The 22,952-nt window shown below is 39.2% G+C and overlaps 1 protein-coding gene across 13 annotated transcripts in view; it reads right to left on the minus strand.

Annotated features, from left to right (window-relative positions):
- Nucleotides 1-22,952, minus strand: part of BIN1 (bridging integrator 1) — a 142,945-nt gene that overhangs the window by 31,067 nt on the left and 88,926 nt on the right. For 9 of the 13 annotated variants that reach the window (XM_060774050.2, XM_060774074.2, XM_060774058.2 and 6 more), the window contains exons 5-10: nt 21,393-21,488; nt 15,432-15,539; nt 13,431-13,523; nt 6,496-6,581; nt 4,704-4,779; nt 712-794 (exon numbers count right to left, since the gene is read on the minus strand). In XM_060774050.2, coding sequence (XP_060630033.2) covers nt 712-794; nt 4,704-4,779; nt 6,496-6,581; nt 13,431-13,523; nt 15,432-15,539; nt 21,393-21,488 — 542 coding nt within the window. The remainder of the gene's footprint in view (nt 1-711; nt 795-4,703; nt 4,780-6,495; nt 6,582-13,430; nt 13,524-15,431; nt 15,540-21,392; nt 21,489-22,952) is intronic. The other 4 variants (XM_060774067.2, XM_060774126.2, XM_060774134.2 and 1 more) reach the window with 1 other exon arrangement.

The following is a 22,952-nucleotide window of genomic DNA, read 5'->3' on the forward strand; positions in this document are numbered from 1 at the left end:
AGCTTACAGACTAAAATTGGACAAAGGGAAGAAAAAAGGAGGAAAGAATGGGAAAGGGGAGGTAGGGATAAAGAGGGAAAGAATGTGTAATTAGTTCAGTTACACATACCTAGACTAGTTACAGACTGCATTACAATAAGACAAAGAAGCTAGAGTGCCAAAGGTTGCCCCCTTTTCAATGGAATCCACCCAGTGCCACTAAAGCACAGCCCAGCACACAGAAACTGGCTGCACTTATCTCCAGAGTAGGAAAAACTAGACTTCTGTGGGTCACTTTGCTCTTTGAAAGAAGCAGCAAACATACCCAGGAGTTTCACTCATTTAAAAACAGAAAACAGAAAAATATTCTTTTCCATGTCTTTATATCATTTCTCCCTGTTTTCACCTTTCTCATACCACCTTGTTTAAGAGGGTGTATGTGTCACCATATTCAGCACATATTAAAAACTATGTGCTGTCCATTGCAAGTGAGGAAATGGCATCCATATGGTGAAACACATGTCTGCAGTCTGCAAGGGAGATAAATGCATGGGATGAGTCAATTCCTTTGTTGGCAGAATGAAAGCAGGGAGAGATGAGGGGCATGCTTAATGACCCATGTAAGTCAAATGAATAAGACAAACAAAAATACAGACCTAACCCCACCCTTACCACAAATGCAAGATTTCCCCATAGTCACTTTGATACTGATATAGGTTAACATTTACTAACCTTGGCTGAGCTTTAACAGGATAGGTGCTTGTTGTATGTGTTTTTTCTAGAGTCACAAGGACATCATTCAAGTTTTGGTTCAGCTGAAACAAACATTTAAAATAAAGTAAAAGCTCAGCAGAAAGAAAGATTCAAAGTAGACATCAACAAAAAGACCATATCACAAATGCATTAAAGAGCATCCAAAGCTGCAAGAAGAGGAACCCACTGGAAATGGGTCGTCCTTTTATTCACATTCCCCCTAATTCATGGTTACTTAAAACTGGAAAGCATCGAGTACTGGTACTGAGGGCAATTGGTTGACCTAAAGAAGCAGGTGCCACATGAGCACTATCTATATCTAATTTAGAAAACAAATTCAGCTCATGTTTCTTCTATTTCCTGCCTTTTCTCCCCCTCTATTCCTTCAGTCACGTGTTTGTACTGCTATCGCTCCATGCATCAACACAGGGGCTTTGTTTTTCATTGGGATTTAATGCCTTCCTTCTGCTCACTCTTCCCATCTGCAGCTAGGAAAATTGCCTGCAACTGTAGCCTCGGTTGCTATGGAACTGCCGATTATCACAAAACAACATGTTAAGCCAAGCTTAGCATTTACACTGGGGGAACGAAGAGGATGACGTCTTCGCCGCCAGACATGTGTCTGCCATGGCAGCCGATCCATTGAACTCACCTGGCTTCAATAAAGTGCAGATGCCGCTTAAGGAAAGAAAACTTTCATGCACGTAACTTTTATCCAAAGGGGAAATGTGAAAAACAGTAAGATATTAAAATCTTGTTAGCAAATGGTATCATGGGTGCCCAAGGTTTGGTCCCCAAAAAAAGTGCAGAGTTGACAAAAAGAAATGATACTATGCATAGTGTTATGCTCTTGCATTTTTGTCTGTGTTGATAAAAGCAGTCATGAAGTTTGTGAAAAGGTTTTGAGGTACTTCCAAGCAGAGTATAGGCAGTATCCCTGTATGCTCATTTTGTGTGTCCAGATCCCTGCAGTCCTATAATCAATCTATATATTCTGCACAACTAGAGAGCTGGCACTCCCTTTTCCTGGTTTCTTGGTTTAATTGGCTTCAATAGACAGATGGGCAATGAATTTCCTTTCCTATATGGAAAGTGCATCAGCATTTTGATGTTCTGTCTGTCAGTAGCTAAGAACATCAATATATGCCAATTTAAAGTAATTGGGGGGGGGGGGGGCTATTCCTGTACAATATTTACTTGTTTTTACTTTTAAAAGTTATACAGCCACTCCACAAAATGCTTAAAAGTGCTTTAAGCAGCTTGCAAAACCTAATGGTAATAACCAAATAACCTCCTAAAGTGCATTTATTTGGGCACAAATTTGTAGTTATTGCTGAGTTCCATAACCTTTGCCAAATTCTTGAAAAACTAAGGTGGACAGAATGAAGGGCATTTTCCAGTTTGGACAATTTATTCTTTGAGATCAGTATATTGTTTGATGGTGCAAAATGCAACAAAACATCAGTTAAGCAATTTCAAGTTCTCTCTGTAACTTCCTGATTGGGAGACCTTGTGAGAAACCTATACTTTGTAATCCTCAAGTTCCGTGACGAAAGAACTCCAGGATGTCAAATAAAATAAGCATTCCAAGAATGTGGTATACATTTCCCTCTTGAATATATAACCAGTCAATGCCCCTTTAAGCTTTTAAGTTGGAGTGGTCTTTTGGTTGTTATTGGACCACATGCACATCAATCTTAGTTACGAGAGTCCATATTGAAGCATGATGGAAGTTGCAATGTAGCAACATCTAGATGATATGTTGCTTGCGCTTGATTTAAAAATAAAAGAATAGGCATTCTGGTTCTGACCAAAGTTCAATCTGATCCAGCATTTTGTTTCCATTGAGGTCAAACAGTTCTCTAAAGAAGCCCAACAGAAAGAATATAACTGTGATAGTGCTTGTTTCCCAGAAACTAGTTTCAAAATCAAGCATTCCATCATCATAGTTAGAAACATCTGAAGCAGCTTCATATTTAATCCAGTTTTTTTCCATCTAGAACAGTGGTTCCCAACCTGTGGTCCATGGACCACCAGGGGTCCACAAGAACTAAAATATGGTCCACGGACTCACCATTACTACACCTTTGCAACGAGAGCAACTGGTCTCACAAAACCCTCTTATAGTGTCGAGGCTTATTAAATATGGTTTTCTGTGGGCGAGCAGATGGCAACTACTGGTTGGAACATGCTCTGTATCAGAAACTAGAGCTGATGTGGTCTGTCCAATGCAATTTTCTGAATCAGCACCCCAAATAACCAGACCAAATCTAAAGTTGACCAAAAACTGATTAGTAACCCTTTTGGTACTAATGTTGGAAAGTGGTCTCTGGTCAAGTGGTCCTGGTCAAAAACAAAGTTGGGAACCACTGATCTAGAACTCCTCTCTATCCCACTGGTGGAATAACTTTGACTCTTAAGTTACATGTTCTCCAATTATATTTTTTATTTCCCACAATCATGCAAACTACCCCAACCCTTTTTTTCTTCTTCTAATGGCTCCAAATGGCCAACAAATACACTGAAACTTCTATCCCACAAACTCTAAAAAACAAAAGACCCAAATGCAGTAAACGGAAGTATTAACTAGAAATTGTTTTAAGGCAGTGCTTGGCTTTTATTTTCAGCCAATTTTGATGGAAATGCAATACAGTTGTGCAGGCCTTCCATGGGATACAGAGGACACAAATTGCTCTTCAGTTGCACATCCAAATCTTCAGAAAGTCGTAGTGGCTCTCTAGGATTTCAGGCCCAAATCTTTCCCAGTCTTACATGGAGTTATCAGAATTCAACTTGTGATCTTAGACATGCAAAGCAAGAGCCTCCTAACTGCTTGGAAAATTCTCTTTACATTGCAGTGATAGTTTGTCCTAATCTTTTTTAATAATTACTTGTTAAAATATTATTCTTCCTCAAGGTAATGAAGTGTTTACAGATCCAGTTCAAACATTGTGTATACTTTCTAGCATTTTGAATAACCTCCTATTCCCTGTTGTGCTATTTGTTCAGCATCCAGGGAAGGAGAGAGGCAGGCCATCTTGCTTTCATTTTCCTCCTCCCTAATATTGGAAGGAAGCTCTGTATGCCACAGTGGATGCAGCAATTCCTTAGAAATCACATCTGCAAGCAGTTGCACCACCAACTGAACTATACACTTTGCAATATTATATATTAGTGCCTTGTGAATGTACTAGTGTAGCCTGGTGGGAATAATCCATCATACCACAGATTTTTGAAGTTTGTAGCAGATGAATATTAAGAATTACAAGTTAAGTGCCCCTAATCAGAAATGCTTAGCAGCAAAAACATTCTTTATTTCAGTATCATTATTTTGATTTTGGAACACTGTACCTGCATATACATAATGAAATTCATTTATGTTGAAATATAACTTATACACATAGATAATTATAAATAATATTTTAACAGTATTTTAATAATTTTACAATATTCGTAATGATTTTGTACATGAAAAAAATCAGAAAACAAAGAAATGATTGCCTGGGCAATTAGGGAGTATTTTGGAATTCCAGACAAGGAATGCTCAACCAGTATCATGGAAACTGCTTCAGTGTGTTTAGCACCATGAACTAGGTGGTAGAATTTACAAGTTTTGAAAGAAGGACAAGCCTACCGAAAAACTAAGCAGCAGGGCCACGCGGGATAATTATTTGGTTTTGTTCCATTTCTATTCCTCTTTTCTGTTGAGGGAATTCAAAGCAACATTGACAGTATTCTCGAGCAGTTTCCAATCCATGTCATTCATGTTGTGGCCTCACAAAAGGAATGATGATCATGAAACAATCATATTGAAACTGGGAATTGGGAGTGATGGGAAAGGCTTGAAATGAAGAATTGTTCCCATAACAACAAATACAGCCCTTTGCAAAGCAACTGAGAAAAGGTTTAGGAAATGCCAATTACCATATTAACAGTTCCTAAAAAAGAGGAAGAGTGTTGTCCATCCTTACCTTGCCCATTTCCTTATGAAAGTTCTCTTCTAACCCAGCGATGCTCTGGAATGTGTTGACGTAGAAACCAACACGGCTGGCAAATGAAACATAATACAGATTACTAAAGTCAGAAGCAGATAATTCTTCTCTAACGACATGTCACTTTCTAATAGACTCTCATTTCCTCTAGTAATTCACTTGCAGTCATAGTGTTAGTCAGAACTTGTCCCCATTGCCTACACTTAGCAAATGAAACAATAAGAACAAACAAAGTTGAGCTTTAATAGAACCCCAAGCAATCTAAAAGGACACCTTGAGCTGTTTCATCTACCAACGTGCCAAGTACTTACTTACTTACTTAGGTGATCCCTCATTGGACGAGTAGGATAGCCTTCCATGATCAGTATTCTTGTGGATCCATAGGTGGCTGTGGAGCCCTATTCTTGACCTCCATCTTCTCCCACAGTGAGGGCATTGGTTATCAGGTGGAAGGCGGTCTCGGTCGGGGTTGGCTTGACACGCCTTCCTCCTGGCACATTTCTCTCTTTCACCCTCCATTCATGCCTCTTCAAATTCGGCAGCACTTCTGGTCACAGCTGACCTCCAGCTGGAGCGCTCAAGGGCCAGGGCTTCCCAGTTCTCAGTGTCTATGCAAGAGATTTTAAGGTTGGCTTTGAGCCTATCTTTAAATCTCTTTTCCTGTCCACCAACATTCCATTTTCTGTTCTTGAGTTCAGAGTAGAGCAACTGCTTTGGGGGACAGTGGTCGGACATCTGGACAATGTGGCCGGTCCAGCGGAGTTGATGGTGGAGGACCATCGCTTCAATGCTGGTGGTCTTTGCTACTTCCAGCATGCTGATGTTTGTCCACTTGTCTTCCCAAGAGATTTGCAGGATTTTCTGGAGGCAGCACTGATGGAATCATTCCAGGAGTTGCATGTGACGTCTGTAGACAGTCCACGTTTCGCAGGCGTATAGCAGGGTTGGGAGGACAATAGCTTTATAGATAAGCGCCTTGGTATCCCTATGGATGTCCTGGTCCTCAAACACTCTCTGCTTCATTCGGAAAAATGCTGCACTCGCAGAGCTCAGGCGGTGTTGTATTTCAGTGTCGATGTTGACTTTGGTGGAGAGGTGGCTGCCAAGGTAGCGGAAATGGTCAACATTTTCTCATGTTACACCATTAAGCTGCATCACTGGCATTGGAGAGGGGTTGGCTGGTGTCTGCTGGAACAGCACTTTGGTTTTCTTGATGTTCAATGACAGGCCGAGCTTCTCATATGCTTCTGCGAAGGTGTTTAGATCTTCTCAATGCGCACAGACGACGTCATCAGCATACTGGAGTTCTATAACAGATGTTGTTGTAACCTTGGTTTTGGCTTTCAGTCTGCTGAGATTAAATACCTTGCCATGTGTCAGACAGATGATTTCCACTACGGTGGGAAGCTTCCCATCAACAAGGTGAAGTATCATAGCAATGAAGATGGAGAATAAAGTTGGGCCAATAACACATCCCTGTTTGATGTCTGATTCCACCTTAAATGGGTCACTTTGGGAGCCATTGCTGTCCAAGACTGTTGCCATCATGTCATCATGGAGGAGCTGCAGGATGTTCACAAATTTGTCAGGGCACCCAATTTTGTGGAGGATGGTCCAGAGAGCGCTGCGATTCACTGTGTCGAATGCCTTTGCAAGGTCAATGAATGCCATGTACAGAGGTTGATTTTGTTCCCTGCATTTTTCTTGGAGCTGTCGTGCAACCTGCCAAGTAAATACACAAATATAGCAGAGTGGACTCTCCACTGCTCACCTATTCCATAGTGAAGGCAGCTCTTCCTGAAGATCGATATTCATCTCCTCAAACACTTTCTGGGCTTTTACTAATTCTTCTTCAGCCTGGAGAAGAGAGGTGGTAAAAATTAATGTCACTCTCATATGATATGGTTTTAGGAGATAACTTTTTTGAGTTTATTACATGCTCTGAGAGCGGGTTAAATCTAGGATATCCCTGATGGAGAACTGGATTGCTGTAGATAACAGTTCTCAAACTGTGCTCCGCTGAGCCCTTAGGCCATCTGCCACCGGCTTGGCACATCTGTCAACGCAGCCCGTGTATTCAAAAATTTATTGGGGTTCCACAAGAAACGTTTCCTTCAAGAAAGAGCTCTAAAAGTTTAAAAGTTTGAGAACCCCTGCTGTAGGTAATTGCCCAAGCATCTCCCTTGGGTCATATCAGTAAAAGAAGAGCACTGAAACTCTCATTTACAGGGAATTACCCAGACCTGTGCAACAAATGGTGACAGTAAAAGAAATCCCAAGGGATTCTGAAGTGACTTTGATGTGCTGTGCTTGTGCTAAGAGAGCAAGAAGTTCTTCTACTTTGCACTTTTTGTTCCTTCACATCTCTGTCATGTTACTTTGTGTCACATCCAAAGCAACATAATGGAGATGTGAAGGAACAAAAAGTACAAGGCTCTCTGCATTAGGCTTTGCATACTTATATAAGACATGTAAGAGCAGTGCATAGGGATTTGCATTTAAAAAAACAGAATTTCAGAGCTTAACTTTATTAAACCAATATTTTCAGTTTTAGAATTGTATATATCAGATTTCAACTAAATCTAAAATCACATGTACTCACTGGTTCCTTTTATTAAAACCTTCTCATATGACCTTTTAATTTTCAGCAGTGTCCTCTTCCATCTTGAAATAATTATGTAAATTCCAGTTTCAAAAAGCCAACATGCAAATAGCTTGCATAATAAAAAAAATGGGATCCTACACAACATGTCTAGTAACAAGCTGCACATCCAAAAAATTCTTTTTAAAAGTTCTAAATTAATTGTGGGAGACTATGGAATGCTACCATATATCCATAGTTCTAGGCAAATGAAAATACTGGAGGATTCATCTTAACATGAAGCTGAAATGCATAGATGATTAACAATGCCCACGGGCTGAAGATTTAAAGAGCCACACACTTTATATATAATAATACCACAAAATACTTTGTTTCAGAGGTTTCAGATGCAGCCTAGTATTATATAGATAAACAGTGAACCTAGAAACATCTATTTAAATGCAAGAAAGGAAAGAATGCATGCACACAAAAGCAACAAAGATACACTCCACACCACAAAAGTGGAAAAGTCAGAAGTCTATGTGGGCTGTTGACAGGAAGTATTATCTGTGTGATCTGGAACTCTGAATACACATAGCATCATTCCTCAACATTTGCAGATTTGACTTTCATGGATTTGATTATTCATGGATTTGATCTCTCTAGTAATATCTAGGTCCTCCAGTAGGATTCTGTGGTCAGCTTCTGGCAAAGTTTGACCATAGAGTCATTAAGGAGAACCTTGAGAGTCCTAGAGAGATGTTCTCTCAGATAAAGAAAAATGGAAATTTTATTTTATTCACAGTTTTTCACTTTGGTGGGGGTCATATGCTCTTCATCCCAGTGAATATCAAAGACTAGATTGCCAAAAAAAGTCCTGTATACTGAACTTCCTATCTTTGCCCAGAAGTAAAAGCAGATTGCAATATATCATTATAGGATGTTTATATCAGAAACATCCTTGAATACAAAACAGCTCATTTGGCTAAATCACAGATATTCCTTCTTGGCAAAGATGGCTGCTATTGGGATGGTGGTTTTTTTTTTTTTTAGAAAGTATATCTAAAGAATATTTATTTTAAAGAATGAATGCATTTTTTTTAATCTATGGTAGGAGTAAAGTAGGAAGGCTGTGGTTTGGAGCACAGAAACTGCCTATAAAACTACTGTATAGGCAATCCCCAAGTTCTTAAGTTGAATTTGTATATAAGTCAGAACAGGTACATTTTTGCATGCTTTGAATAGTATTGGAAAGGGTTAACAACACCCTTGTGTGGTTTGTCTTGCTGCCTGTGCCCCCGTTCAGAAGAGTTCATTTCACTTTCTGTCCCTGTGATGATTGGATTTTGAAAAAAAAAAAAAAGGCTTGTTGTGGAAATTAGGATTGGTGATAAAACTTCAGTTGAGATACCTTTTCCCAGTGATAACTTTTTCAGTGGTGAATTTCCCTCCCTAGGGGTAGATTTCTCTCACTTCCTGTTATCTCACCCCTTTTCTTAGCTATGTGTCATTTCTAAGTTGGATATTCATAACTTGGGGGCTGCCTGTACTTTGTCGCTCAGTGAACATCCATACTCCTTACAGCTGAAACAATCAACATCTTAAGAAACCCCCAAAAGCAAACTATGTTCTTATTTATGACAAGGCAATACCCAAGGCAGTGTTCACTCTCGAAATAAGCATAAATCAATGTTTAGGCCCATTTCAGATTCTGTTGTCTTTCCAAAGGGATCACATGGCCATCAGAAAATAGGGGATATTGTTGCTGTTTTTATTTATAAATCACATCTGGGAAAGGTTCTTCTGCCCATGAGCATCCAATCTAATGGGCAACAGTAGATAGTTAAGTGAAAGAAACGCAAAACTGAATTTGTTGAGTTACACAAATTTCTAGTTCAAGGCTTATGTCTTACTGCATTTTATGATACTAAGGATTTTCTACAGTTAGCCTATTTCAAGGTACAATGTAGACCAAAAGTAAACTTGTTCTTCAAATGCAGGGGGAGGAGTGGGGGGGAAGAAACCAAACCCATAAACAAGTAGATTATATTCTCAAGAATAAATAAATAATGGATTAGACCTGGACATATTATTACCATATCCACCATCATTTCACAATTAAAACAGTATGGTCAAGCAACATAAAAGTGTGGTCAAGATGGCAAAAGTTATTAAAGAGGAAGATCACACAAACTAACGTAGGAGAAGCTGAAGCAGTTTGCTTTTCCCTGAGTTGACCTGTCCTCTCCTCTCTGTTCCTTGCTGGGTTAATTATGTGTAAATTACTATTGTACTTTGAACTTAAATTGCAAAATCTGATTATTGCAGAGAACAAAGGAGGGCAGTGAAGAGAGGAGAGGGAACCTTAGACATTTTCAAAGCAGCTGAAAAGGAAGGATGACCAAAGATTGATTGGCAAATTGAGATTTGTGGTATTTGCACATAGGAATGATCAATGCTTTCTTATGCCTCTTTTTTGCTGCACTCAAGCACCCAGAAACTGGTCTTTTTTTACCAATTTGTTTGTTTGGAGGTGGGAGAGGGAAAATAATACTGTGGACTCCATCCCAGCTTCCACCCAGTTTGTAGGATGCCTGTGCAGGCACTCCGCAGTTAATTGGATTGCTTAAATCCACATCCTGACCTTGATTAAATGGAAGGTCCAAAGTCAATGCAATATCCGCTTGACCCAAATTAATGAATGAATGCAATGCTTCTGCTGCAAATCCAACCATGCATTGTCTGGATTTCCCACAGCATCGTAACAGTGAATCCACTTTATTTTGGCTGAGCAGAAATAGCCTAAGTCTGGATCTGATTTTTTTTTCTTTCATCATAAATGACTACTACCAATGTCATCTGGATTCCCTTCAGAGTTCCAGTTTAACAATCAAGTTATATTTCTTTTTTAAAAAACAGGATTTAGAAATGGGCATTCCCCTTCTGTCTTAAAATTCTACTACATCTTGCTGTCAGCTGTATTACAAAATTCCCATGCACAGTAAGATGGAATTATGGCCCTCTGGATCCAACAAGATGCAGGAAAGAGTTTGCTTAAAACTGTTTGTTTGATGAGTCGTTGGTTCTCAGTCTGTTTCGCAAAACAAGCATCTGGATTGCTTTTAGTCAGCATTTCAACTGAGTTGTAGGGGCAGGAATTTGCTGCCCAAAGCAGTTTGTCTCTAACCACCTACCCATTCTTCTCTATTGCTGTGAAAACTGATTATGTTCCAAAAGAGAAAACTGGAAGTTTTTTCTGCCGTAGTTCTCCAGACACTTCTGCTCATTTTTCTTGTTTATCTGAAGAGTCTACATTTCAGTTGTTATTTTTTAACTGCATGAGAGGTAGAAGGTCTTGTCCGCCCAGGAATATTTGATGTCAAAACCCAAGTAAGGGTGGGGGGATGGCAGAAAGAATGACATGAAGAATCTATTTATACATTTAAAGACTCAGGCCCCTTCTATACGGCCATATAATTCATATTATCAAAGCAAACAATCCACATGATCTGCTTTGAACTGGATTATAAATAAGTCTACACTGTGAAATAATCCAGTTCAAAGCAGATAATCTGGATTTTATATGGCAGTGTAAAAAGGGGCCTTGGATACATTTTGATTACAGTTTGTACAGTGTGTCCCAAATATTGTCAAGTCAAAGGATCAACAGCTGTTTTGTTTCAGTTCAGGGTTACGATGTGGATACCAAGTTAGCACAAGCTTAAGCAATCTTTATTTAAAACATCTTTCCAGCAATCTGCTAAATTTTAAACCAACATGTTCAAATCAAAGTTTGGAGTTCTATTTTTTAAGCCAAAAAAGGTGAAAGGATCATTTTTAAAAGATAATTGTTCAGAGCATCATAGCCAGGAAAACTCAACAAATGATCCTGAATGCTAGCTTTCCAGCTGAAGCCTGACTATTCTACCTTAGCTAAGCTTTGGGACAGATTTTACACATGTATACACATTAATCATAGAAGCATAGAATTGGAAAAGGCCACCAGGGCCATACAGTCTACACAGAGACATGCTGGAACATACAATCAAAACACTTCTGAGAAATGGCCATCCAGCCTTGGTTTGAAAACCTCCTGGGAGGGAGACTCCACCACTCCAAGGCAGCAAATCCACTATCAAACAGCTTTTACTGCTTGGATGTTTTTCCTAATGTTTAGGTGGGATCTAATTTTCTGCAATTTAAATTCATTGCTCTGTTTTCTACTCTCTAGAGGAGCTGAGAAGAAGTTTTTTCCCCTTCTCAGTAAAGAGGAAAAATCACCATCCCAATACATAAAAGAGTCATTTCTTCTTCTTTGCATCAAATTAATCCACAGGCAAAGAAGTACAGAGTAATACAGATGTAACCCTCTTTAATGTTCTGAAAAGTCAAATATTGGCCTTCATATCAGTTTTGCTGAACCCAAATTTCTCCAGATGCTCTGGACTATTATCATTACAGCCATAGCCAACATTGGAAGTGTTGAGGCATTAGGGCAGTGGTTCTCAACCTGTGGGTCCCCAGGTGTTTTGGCCTACAACTCCCAGAAATCCCAGCCAGTTTACCAGCTGTTAGGATTTCTTGGAGTTGAAGGCCAAAACATCTGGGGACCCACAGGTTGAGAACCACGATCTAAAAAGACCCAGGTTGAAGAAAACATTTTAAAGAATCAATGAATACAAAAGGATGAAAATCCTAGTTTGTAGGCAGCTATTTTTTCACTAGCCAATTCAAGAGAGTCAAAGTGTCTCAGCAACATGAAAGAAATTTATTTCCTACCACCCACAACAATGTGTTTTTGTCCCCCAATAGCTGGGTGCTTGTTTCTTTTCTTCCATTACTCGGCTCTTCATTTGCCAGTTACATCATCTAGCCTCCAATCCCACGGCAAGACAAAACAATCAAGGAACAACCTGGTTTCCCTTCCTCATAGCAAGTAGATACATAAGAACATTTTTTGGTTTATTATAAAATTCCTTCCCACAAGGTCCCTGGAATCTTAGACATTCTTGTCCAAATTGCATTTAAATTGGCACTTGTATTAAAGCCATTGGGCTTTTTTAAAAAAAAAAAGTAGAGCAGGAAAAATCCTTGTTGCTAATCCAAAATATAAAAGTTCTCAAAATTGTGAAGAAGATACTGTATTGCTTTCTGGAGTTCCCATTACAAAACATTTTAGAGAAACTGAATTATTACATATGATGTACAGGGATATCTCTGTGAAGATTCAAACTATAAAACTATCCTTGTCAAATGCTTAAATGGAGAAGGTGCCATGGCAGTAACATGTATGTCAAATATGAATGGGGTTCACAAATAGAACAAATCCTGAGTTTGTGGAAGGGGAAAACCTAATTAGAAATGACGGACAAACCACTGAAGGTTGAAATGGGTGTGGGAATGGTTTCACATTTGAAGGAGACAGTGCAAAGTGAAGCCATTGCTTGAGAAGCTTTTTTGATGAGTGACTTTAAACTTATTAGCTGCTGCTTAGAAGCTACCAGGTTTGAGCACTGTACTCATACTAGAACTCCAGTACAATGCTAAAACATCTAAGAGAAAGGAAATAGCAAACCTCCTCTGAATAAATTGTGCCATGATAATCCTACTGTAGGGTTGTCAAAAAGGGACAAAAGATGGAAAATTGGAAGATTACCGAGATGTGCGTGCCACCTTAACATTGATTCTGTTTCCTAACTAAATGTGCAAATATCTCAGAAAACAGAGGTGTCAGAGTGGAAATCAGCAACTGGAAACATCAGACCCAATATAAAAATTGGAACTTGCTGGCTTTACACATAATTGGAACAGAACTGATCCACAAAATCCCATTCTGTCTTGAGTGGGGTCAACACCTAAATCTAGTGTTTCACCCCTGCTACTGGTAATACATTCATGAACAGCAAGAGTACGCCATATAGTACTGTAAAAAAAAAATACAAGAGAATACACATTTCCATTAAAAGAAGAAAAATCCCACAATTTTATTATTTTGCTTTGAACCTTATTTCACACCCACATGAGAATCTTTTGCTGAGAGTGAACGCTGCCTGGGGATAAAGGCCAGAGGTGCAGCCAGAAATAGCACATGCAGGGTTAGGGAGCAGGGTAGGCTGGGCCGTCACCTGGTTCCGCAGCAGATTAGTCTGAGCTACGAGATGCGCTTGCAGCTTCCCTTGGCACCACTGAGGCGCAGCTTTCTCAAGCAACGAGACAGGCTGTGTGGGAGTGTTTTCAGAACAAAAACAAGAAAACAGACGAGAGGTTTAGAAACAAAAACCAAACAGCAAGAGTGTTATAGGGTCAGGCTGAGCTGACAACCCCTGACAAACAAGAGAGAAATGAAGCATTAAGAGATAAGTCAAGGATGAATCCTAGGCAGCATGCGGAAGTCTAGCAGTAAGTTAACACTCCATAGTGTGGTCAAAGGACACCAAGGCCCAGCAGAGCTTACGAACACTCCAGCTGCAGAGAGCAACAGAGAAGAAACTGTTAGTCATTTAGAAGGCAACAAATTCCAGCTTTGGAGAAGGGTTTCCCTTCTATGAGGTAGCAGTAACATCAAGAAAAGCCAGGATTAAGAGACCACATCTTTATTATTACATGCATGCAGATTATTCCAAAATATGTGAGATTTTGTTTCAACACTATTTTTTTAATTGTGTTTTATGACTGTTGTGGCATTGAATTGCTGCCAATTGTTAGCCGCGTTGAGTCGCCTTTGGGCTGAGAAAGGCGGCATAGAAATACCGTAAACAAACAAACAAACAACACCTTCTAATATGTATATGACAACCTGTTCTTTATAGCAACTCTTGTGCCTTTAATAAGAGGATCCATACAGAGATGCTTAATAGCAACTGATTTTACTGTCAGCACAGAATTAAGGTGGGGGACCTACACCAGTCAAACATCTCCCTACCACACCTGTGGTTAAAGTACCAGAGGTCAGAACACAACAAAAGTAGGCCCACATGAAGGGATATTGGGTAACTATGACACCTTCTACACTGCCATATAAAATACAGATTCTTTGAACGGGGTTATATGGCAGTGTAGAGTTATATAATCCACTTCAAAGCAGATCGTGTGGATTATCTGATTTGATAATCTGGATTAAATGGAAGTGTAGAAAGGCCCTAAAAGGGATGAAAGTCTGTCACTCTGGCCTTTCTCTCAGTAATGCATGGTACCTACAGACCACACTATCCATATGTTAGCTTGAACATCTGAGGTAGGAATATTTACAGATGGACACCTGAAGGCTTCCCAAGGCCTCGAGTCCATTGCATAGAATGTAGTGCAAGCGCTCACATATCTCTCCAAAAAGTCTACATTAACATATGGGTGGTGGGGTAAAGGAAACCACATCAACAGGGATGAGGTTAGAAGCAAAGCACCATCTTCCCCTTAACAATTGAACTAGTTAAACAAAACTAGTAATATTATAATTTAAAACCAATATCACCCTGGTTTAGAAACTGGTCTAATGTTAATCCAAAATACTTTTCACTCCAAACTGACCAGTTTTCCCCTCGAAGCATCTGATAGGTATTGCTGTCATTTTACTGTATTCGGGGACATTGGGAGGGAACTACCTTTAAGGCCTGCACAGTTCTGAAACAGGATACAAAGCTGGCATTACTCTGACATACATTTATCAAATGAGAAAAAGGGGAGGGAAAAACAGTGGCATTCCTTCCAATTATACTGTAAGAGGCATATTTCATCCTTCAAAGACTCCCCCTCATTTGTGTTTGATTGCTTCACCTGAATATACTCAGGTGCAGCTGTTACCTTGCCAGCTTGTCTATAAATACCAGTTTAAGTGCTGTTTATCAAAATAGTGTGCAATCACTGTCATCAGGCATCACACACTACTGCTCATTTTCAACAAAATAAAAGTCAAATTCTTTGGGAAATACTATAAAAGAAAATTAACTAGAGACATGACAGGTACAAGTATAATACATCATTCAAATGGAAAATGAACAGCAATTCTTTCAAATTTCAAATTAACAACAAGACCAGTAGTAATACTCTAAATGTTTGCCTGGTAGAAAAAAGAAATAAAGAGGGAGGAAGATTAGAAAGATAGCATGGCATTTCTAACCAGTGCTCCTTACCTTAGCAATCTTAGCTTCATCTTTCTTCTTTGCAGTCTGTAGGGATTCAAAATGATGCCTGGCACTGTCAAAATCTACAAGTTTCCTCCCTCGTTTAGCAATACGAGACTGAAAGAAGTTAGAGAAGTAGAGAAAAAAAGGGAGATGTTACTCAACACAAGAGTCTTATAACTCAGTGCATGAAGCAATGCCTGCAGTTCAACTTACATGCATTTGTTTAGCATGCCAACACCCCTGCAATTGTCTCAAAACTAAGTACAGTATATTCTGGCGTATAAGACTACTTTTTAACCCAAGAAAATCTTCTCAAAAGTCAGGGGTCGTCTTATACGCGGGTGTAGTCTTATGCATGGGAGTCGTCTTAACTCTATATTTTAACTAGAAAAGTTGGGGGTCGTCTTATACGCCCAGTCGTCTTATATGCCGGAATATACGGTAAATGAAACACAGTGAGGTATCATGATAGAAGTCACTCATTCCAACATTTTTCCATGTGTATATAGTATGCAACTGTATTGCAGCACCAGCAAACACTGTTTAAATAAACATTAAACAGATTAAGGGGGAGGCTGACCATCTAACTGGGCACGTGGTCAACAAAAACTGCACCATCTACTCAGCCAATTTTACTCATTTAATCTCTCCACCACCACCCCTTTTTTAAATGCACAAACTTTTCCAGTTCTCCTCTGAATCCCTTGCAGTATTGAGGCTAACTAATAAAACAAAATTCACACTTTCTTTTAAATGCTTGAGAAGATTGTGTTAACAACATCTAGCTTCCATATGATGGACATGTTCACTAATGCAACCAACAAAATTAATCCATTCCTTGATACACTATTTCATGTCAAGAATTAGTGCAGAGTTCAGTATTTTTGTTTTGTAATAAATCAAAAGGTAATTCTAATAAAACTGGGGCATGGCATTCCTACTGTGTATGAATGTATGTGAAACAATCTGGACTATGTTGTAAGATATATCCTATGTATAATAGAGCAATATCCATCTACTGTGACGTATAAACTTTGTAAATTCAGATGGATAATTATAAGCACAGAGACTGGCTTTCCATCAAAATTTCTCTCATTCAAATACCATATTTCATCGCATAATAGTCACACACCCTGTTTGAGGAAGGCAAAATCAGACTTTTGCCATTCCCCATGTAACAGTCACGCCCTTAGTTCGTTCGCTTGGGCAAGTGAACTAAGGGTGCGCCTGCCACTTTGGTACTGCTTTGGACTTGGCTCACACCTGAGTCAAAGCCCCACAGTGCCAAAACAGAAAGAGGGCTTGCCCTCTTTCAACCACCCGCATTGAAGCATCTTCAAAGGGACTACTATTATGTAGTAAAAGAAGTCCCCCAAATGGGGCTTTTTTAATGCATAATTGTCACCATTGCATAACAGTCACACACCCCTTTTTCCCAATCCTAATATATTTAAATTTAAGGTTAACATATGTTCCTTTTTCCTGGCACAGATAAATAAATCTGCTCATATTGAACAATTCTAGGCACATTATATTAAGTTGTGGTTCTCAGCGTACATCAACTAAAGACCAACCAGCAGAGGTCAGTAGTCTTTCCAAAACATAAGTCTGAAATAAGCAAGCAGTATGTCTCTGAACAAACTGCTATGAGGCAGGCAGGGGTCTGTTCTTGGTGCCATGATGCATGGGATAAGGAAATTAGCCCTTTCATTTCCTGGATTGGCCTCTTGACAGCCATGGGACTCATGAAACCTTGTCTTGACATGGGATTCAAATCCTAACCATCTTACTGAAGGAAGTAATTTCTTTGGCACAAGTGGCATGAAATAATTACATCTGCCAAGGCTACCAGACCAAGTAAATAGTTTGATTGTATCTCTCAAATGTGAGGTTTTCCTGCATCTACATCTGCCTCTGTACGTGATGTTTCTCTCACCTCCTTCCTAGCCAACCATCTGGACATCACTCATGCTTCATATAATTAATCTCTTCATTTCTAGTTTAATTAAGTTATCACTACTGTTTTGAATGAAGACACTGGGCATCTTTCAAGTATTCAGCTACATTTAAACGTGACAGATTTCAGATGCTTCCCTCAAGAAAGCCAATTTTTGTCAGTAATTTAGCCCAGGAAATATTTGCCTACTAATTTCAGGGGCTACTGAAAAAACATATGCAGAAGATGGGTGCTGTGGGCAATATTTCAGAGGAAGGACTGGAAAAACCATGTCTGAATATCCTGTGCCTAAGAAAACCCTGTGAAATTCATGTGGTCACCATAAGTCAACAGATAATGTGAAGGTTGAACACTGGACAATGACTGAAGACCATAGTTCAATTCACCCCTCATCTAAGGAAACCAGCTGGATAACCTTGGGCCGGTCATATACTCTCATCCCCAGAAAAGCCTGTAATAGGGTCACCATAAATAAAAACAACTTGAAGACACACAGCAACACCCATCATACACACAAACCTGCACAAACTATGCAGTATGCACACTTTCTTTCAAGTAAACATACTACCAAATATATTTATGTATAAGATGACCTCATGTATAAGTTGAGGACAGGCTTTGGGTATGAAAGTTGTGGAATTTGATATGACCCATGGATAAGTCCAGAGTCATTCTGTGGAGAAGTTAAAGCACCAATGCTATCTCAGGGTAAGATGCCCCTGGCTGTCACTGCTATTTCCCCTCCCAGGTATTCAAAAAGACCAGAAGCAGACTATGTTGGAGAAGATAGAGGGCTCAGAGCTCACTAAGCTCTTGCCTTTCACTAGTCTACTCAGAGAAGGGGATGGATCTTTTTTCTATACGAGTTAAGGTACAGTGCTCATAGGGACCCAAGAATAAATTGACCCATTTTTGAAGGTGGAGGTGGGGGGGGGGGTACTAAAATGCCTAGACTTATACAAATCAGTTACTTAGAGGTGAGTCAAGAATCCCTTTCACTGTTCAGGAAAAGCCCATAAAATCTCCATCACTATACTCCAACATCCAAAACTTCAAATACTCCTGTTCCCATGCATTTCAGATAAGGGATACTCAACCTGCACTTCAACATTTCTTTGATACCGGAAGGAATTTAATGTAACTTCTCCATTTCCTTTAAGATGTTAGGAGACTTCTCATCATCTGTATATGTTGTATTATACTTCCCCCCATCCTCACCCAGTCTAATCATTAGGCATAATGGTTGGGGCTTCTGTGGGCCAACATCTGGAGAGCAACAGATAGGAGAAGACCCATATAAAACAGAAATGCAGTTTAATCTTGCTTCTCTTCATAGTTCTCCTTTAGGAAGTTAAATGTTAATCATTAACATATGTGGGATGAACCTACGGATGCAATTCTTTTGACAGAAAAACACAATATTGAATATTGCCTGCTTCAGGGGTTATATTACAATCCCTTCCCTGTATGAAAGATGAGCTTTTCCTCCCATTTTTAGGCCAATAGTTATCATGCAGGCAAATCAGTATGGCCAGATATCATTGCTACAGCAGCTTCAAAATAAATGGAGATTCTGTATGTGTGTGTCACACACACACTCCTATTCAAAATGAATTGTTCTCAGAAAAAAGAAAAGACAATATGGTTTTATCTCTCTTCTGGGATCCAGCTGCAATGTGGGTTTCAACTGAGTATTTGATTTCACTTGGAAAAAGCCATTTTCCAAGTGGGAATGTAGTCACCAGTACTGCCAGATGGGAAGTAGATTTCCTTTCCAGCCTTTTCAACACCACTGCAAGAGGAAACCTCACATGATTAGATCCAATGCTAGGGAGAGGAATGTCCTCAACACAGTGATGTGCTGAGAATGCTCCCCCTCACCACTGTGTGTAAGGACGTTACCAGATGCAACCAATGTTTCAAAAGTGCTTTCACTCTGATTAGTTTCCTTGTGGAAAGAAAGGGTGTTGAAGGCAAAAAGAAAAAGAAAAGTAAGAAAGAACAGAATTCTTTTCGTTCATGAATAGGAAGGAACCGCTCATGTAATGAGCAGGAGATAATTCCATCACAAAAGCCACTTTGTATGACATTCTTTGCTTCTATTTCTAAATGACTTGATTAACAATGTCTATCTATCCCATTCTTTAGTTGAACAAAAAGAGAGTAAGATGCTCCTTTTAGAACTGCACAAATGATTTACACGGGCTTAAAAAAACATAATATGTGATGTAGAATGAACCTTTGCACATAGTGAGCAAATAGGAATAGTACCATATAATAACAGTACCTAACTACTTTTATTTCTTAATGTGCCCTAAAAAAAGAAAGAGAGGGGCATCCCTTCATTAATGGAGCATTTTTTTGCTTTGAGTCTAAGACATGAAATGGATGAAGAAGACTAAAGAGATCCTGATAGCCTTAAGCATATAATTTTATATGTGCTTATATATATACATATGCTTAAGGGCATAGGGTAATGAAAAACACAATTGCTCCATTCCACATCCAAGGGCACAGTTTAATGCCCAAAATATGAACATACTAAAAAAAGAAAATTATAGGAAAAGAGGTAGCATCTAGCCAAACACAGCAGTTAATTTTTCTAAGGAAACTGGGCAAGAGGGTATGATTTTTGCAGTTCCTGATGTTCATCCAAATGAATGAGCAGTTCATGATGCTCATCCAAAACCATGCAATGTATGAAATCAGTTTAGCCCTGCACATAATTGTAATTCGTCTTTAACTGAAGACAACAGTTGTTCTAGCAGGTTTTATTAACATCTTTTAGAATAAATGAAGTCAGGTTTTTAAAATGTGATTTTTACACATTTACTTTTACGGCTATTAGTAGTTTGACTTCTGTTAGGATTTTTTTATATATATGGTAAGTTCTTGATATGGCTGTCAAGCAGTCTGACATAAATAAATCATTGTTGTCATCACCATTAATTTAGTCAAATATTAGCATATGTTACAGAAACATATGGTGCATGACATGCTGCTTATAGTAGTCAGACATTATCTTAAGGAAGATATGAAAAAAGGAGCTCATTAATTCTAGCTTCATAGGAACTTTACATGGGCTATTCTAGCTTCATAGGAACTTTACATGGGCTACAGATTCAACCTTTCCTCTTCAAATGTATGGACAGCAGGGGAAAGCTAGCAAAAAGTAAGACACTGAAAGAAGCTTTAGCTTAATCTCTGGGGCTCTTATTTCCTTTATGTTCTATATTTGCACTTCATTCCCCTTCTCTCTTCTCCCCTCATTCCCTCCACTCTTCCATTCTTTCCTTCTCCATGCACTGAATGTTGCACATGTGACCACCATATTGGAAGCAGCCCCTTTTCGTTTGTTGTAGGCAGATGGATACTGTATTTCTTCAGTTTTAAGACACACTTTTTCTTATATTAACATCTCTAAAAATGGGATGCATCATAGAATTGCAGGTGTATCTTGTGTATTAAGAGTACCACTCATACCAGGGCATGTGCACATTCATGCAGTAGTCCCATCCTTAGTGGGGGGGGGGGGGGTGGGCAGAATGATAATAAGTCACTGCTGCCACCTCATGAAGATGGGACTGCCCTGATGGAGATGTGCTAATACTGATATGCCATTATCTGCACAAACCAATTTTTCAAATATAAAGGTGCAAGCCAGCAAAATGAAAACAAGTAGTGTTTCATGGCAAGAATGATTGGCAGGCTCCTATCAACCTGTGCCTCCCATCCATTCAAAATCCTATCCCTGACAACACAAAAGCCAACTTGGGGCACATGCACTCATAAAATAATGCACATTTTCTAGAAAAATGTGGAATAAAAGTTCTTTTTTAAACAGATTTCAGCCTGTGAGGATGAAAAACAACTGAATTAGATTCAAATCCATAAGAACTTTGTGTGATGCCAGCACTGGATACAAGGTAAGTACAATTTTTTTCACCCATGTAGACAACCCTTTCTTTTTGCAAAAACGAATGTTTAAGAGAATAAAGCAACTCCCATACTTTGATGTCTGGGAACTGGCCGAGGTAGGTGTCCATAGTTAGCAGGGCTTGATCCACCAGCTTCTGATGGAAGTCTGTCCACAGCAAGTCATTGTTCTGGAACAGAAAAAGACATTAGGTCAGTCAAGTAGCAAACCTGTCAAACGTTGTTATCATACAATTCCATGGGTTGCTGTCTGCATTATGGATGCCAAACTCAGGTGTGCCGTCAAGCATATGCTCAGGCAAGAGCTGCAGGCAACCCCACAGAGCTGGTGAGTGAAACTGCATGATGTGTGTGCTTACAGCATGAGCTATTATGAGTAAAGGTTTTTTGTAGTATATAAAAACACTAGGAGCTAGGCTTAGGATTGCAGTTGAAGAATCAATAGGAGCTTACGCATTCTGCATATTTATGGGTCTCATCTGATGCCCACTATTCTGTCCTGTTTAGCTGCTACTGTTTTGCTACTGCTCCTTGGGGACCCATTTGACATCAACACTAGCCTCACTTTCAAATCAGACTTAAACCTTGCTTTTCACCCAAGGTTTTCCAATCTAGAGATGACCAGACTACGTTATAGTTACTTTATATGGTGTATGCTGGGAATAATATTTGAAATAGATTTTTCTCTGTTTAAAATTATTTTTGCACTTTTTTGAATTCTCTTCTATTGTTTGCTGCCACTACTGCGATCTTTGATATAGGGCAGAATATATCTTGATTACTTAATTACTTTTTTCTAATAGAGGATTACTTAAGAATGCAAGATAAATATAATGTGGCCTCCCTTCAGGCCTTGTTTAGCATTACATGAACAAGCCTTGTTGAGTCTTGGATTTGCATACACACACGCGCACACACTTCTCTGGGGTAGATTCAAAGAGGTGATTATTTATTTATTTATTTATTTATTTTATTTGCTTTATTTGTATACCGCAGTTTCTCAGCCCGTAGGCGACTCAACGCGGTTGACAACAGCAGGAGCAAAAATTCAATGCTAGCATCATACAAACCATTTAAAAACAATTAACACAATAATATACTAAGTAATTACACATCAATAAACAACTCATTAGCATCTCATAACTAGAATCATGATCCAGCTCGTCATCCGTAGTTCCGTTTTCCTATATTCATTGCACTGCCTGTCCAAACGCCTATTCAAATAACCAGGTTTTCACTTTTCCCTGAAATACCATTAATGAGGGGGCCGATCTAATGTCCATAGGAAGGGCGTTCCACAGCCGAGAAGGCCCTGTCCCTCGTCCCTGCCAAACGTGCCTGTGTTGCAGGCGGGATCGAGAGCAGGGCCTCCCCAGAAGATCCACTTATACAGCCTTAGCCATGATTTACCACTACATCAAAAAAAACCCTGCATTTTAATTTAATTATGCTTTATTGAAATAAGCCAGGATCAAGCCATGATTTGTGATCTTGGCTTGTTTAAATAAACCATAATTTAGTTTCGACATGGTTTGCCTTTTTCCAGGTACAGTGCAGAACTATAGATAGGAATGAAGTGGAAGTAGATAATTCCAAGCACTTTTCATGACCACACCAAACGAATAGGAGAGAGG

This window comes from Anolis sagrei, chromosome 1 (genome assembly GCF_037176765.1).
Source record: "Anolis sagrei isolate rAnoSag1 chromosome 1, rAnoSag1.mat, whole genome shotgun sequence".
Taxonomy (NCBI): Eukaryota; Metazoa; Chordata; class Lepidosauria; order Squamata; family Dactyloidae; genus Anolis; species Anolis sagrei.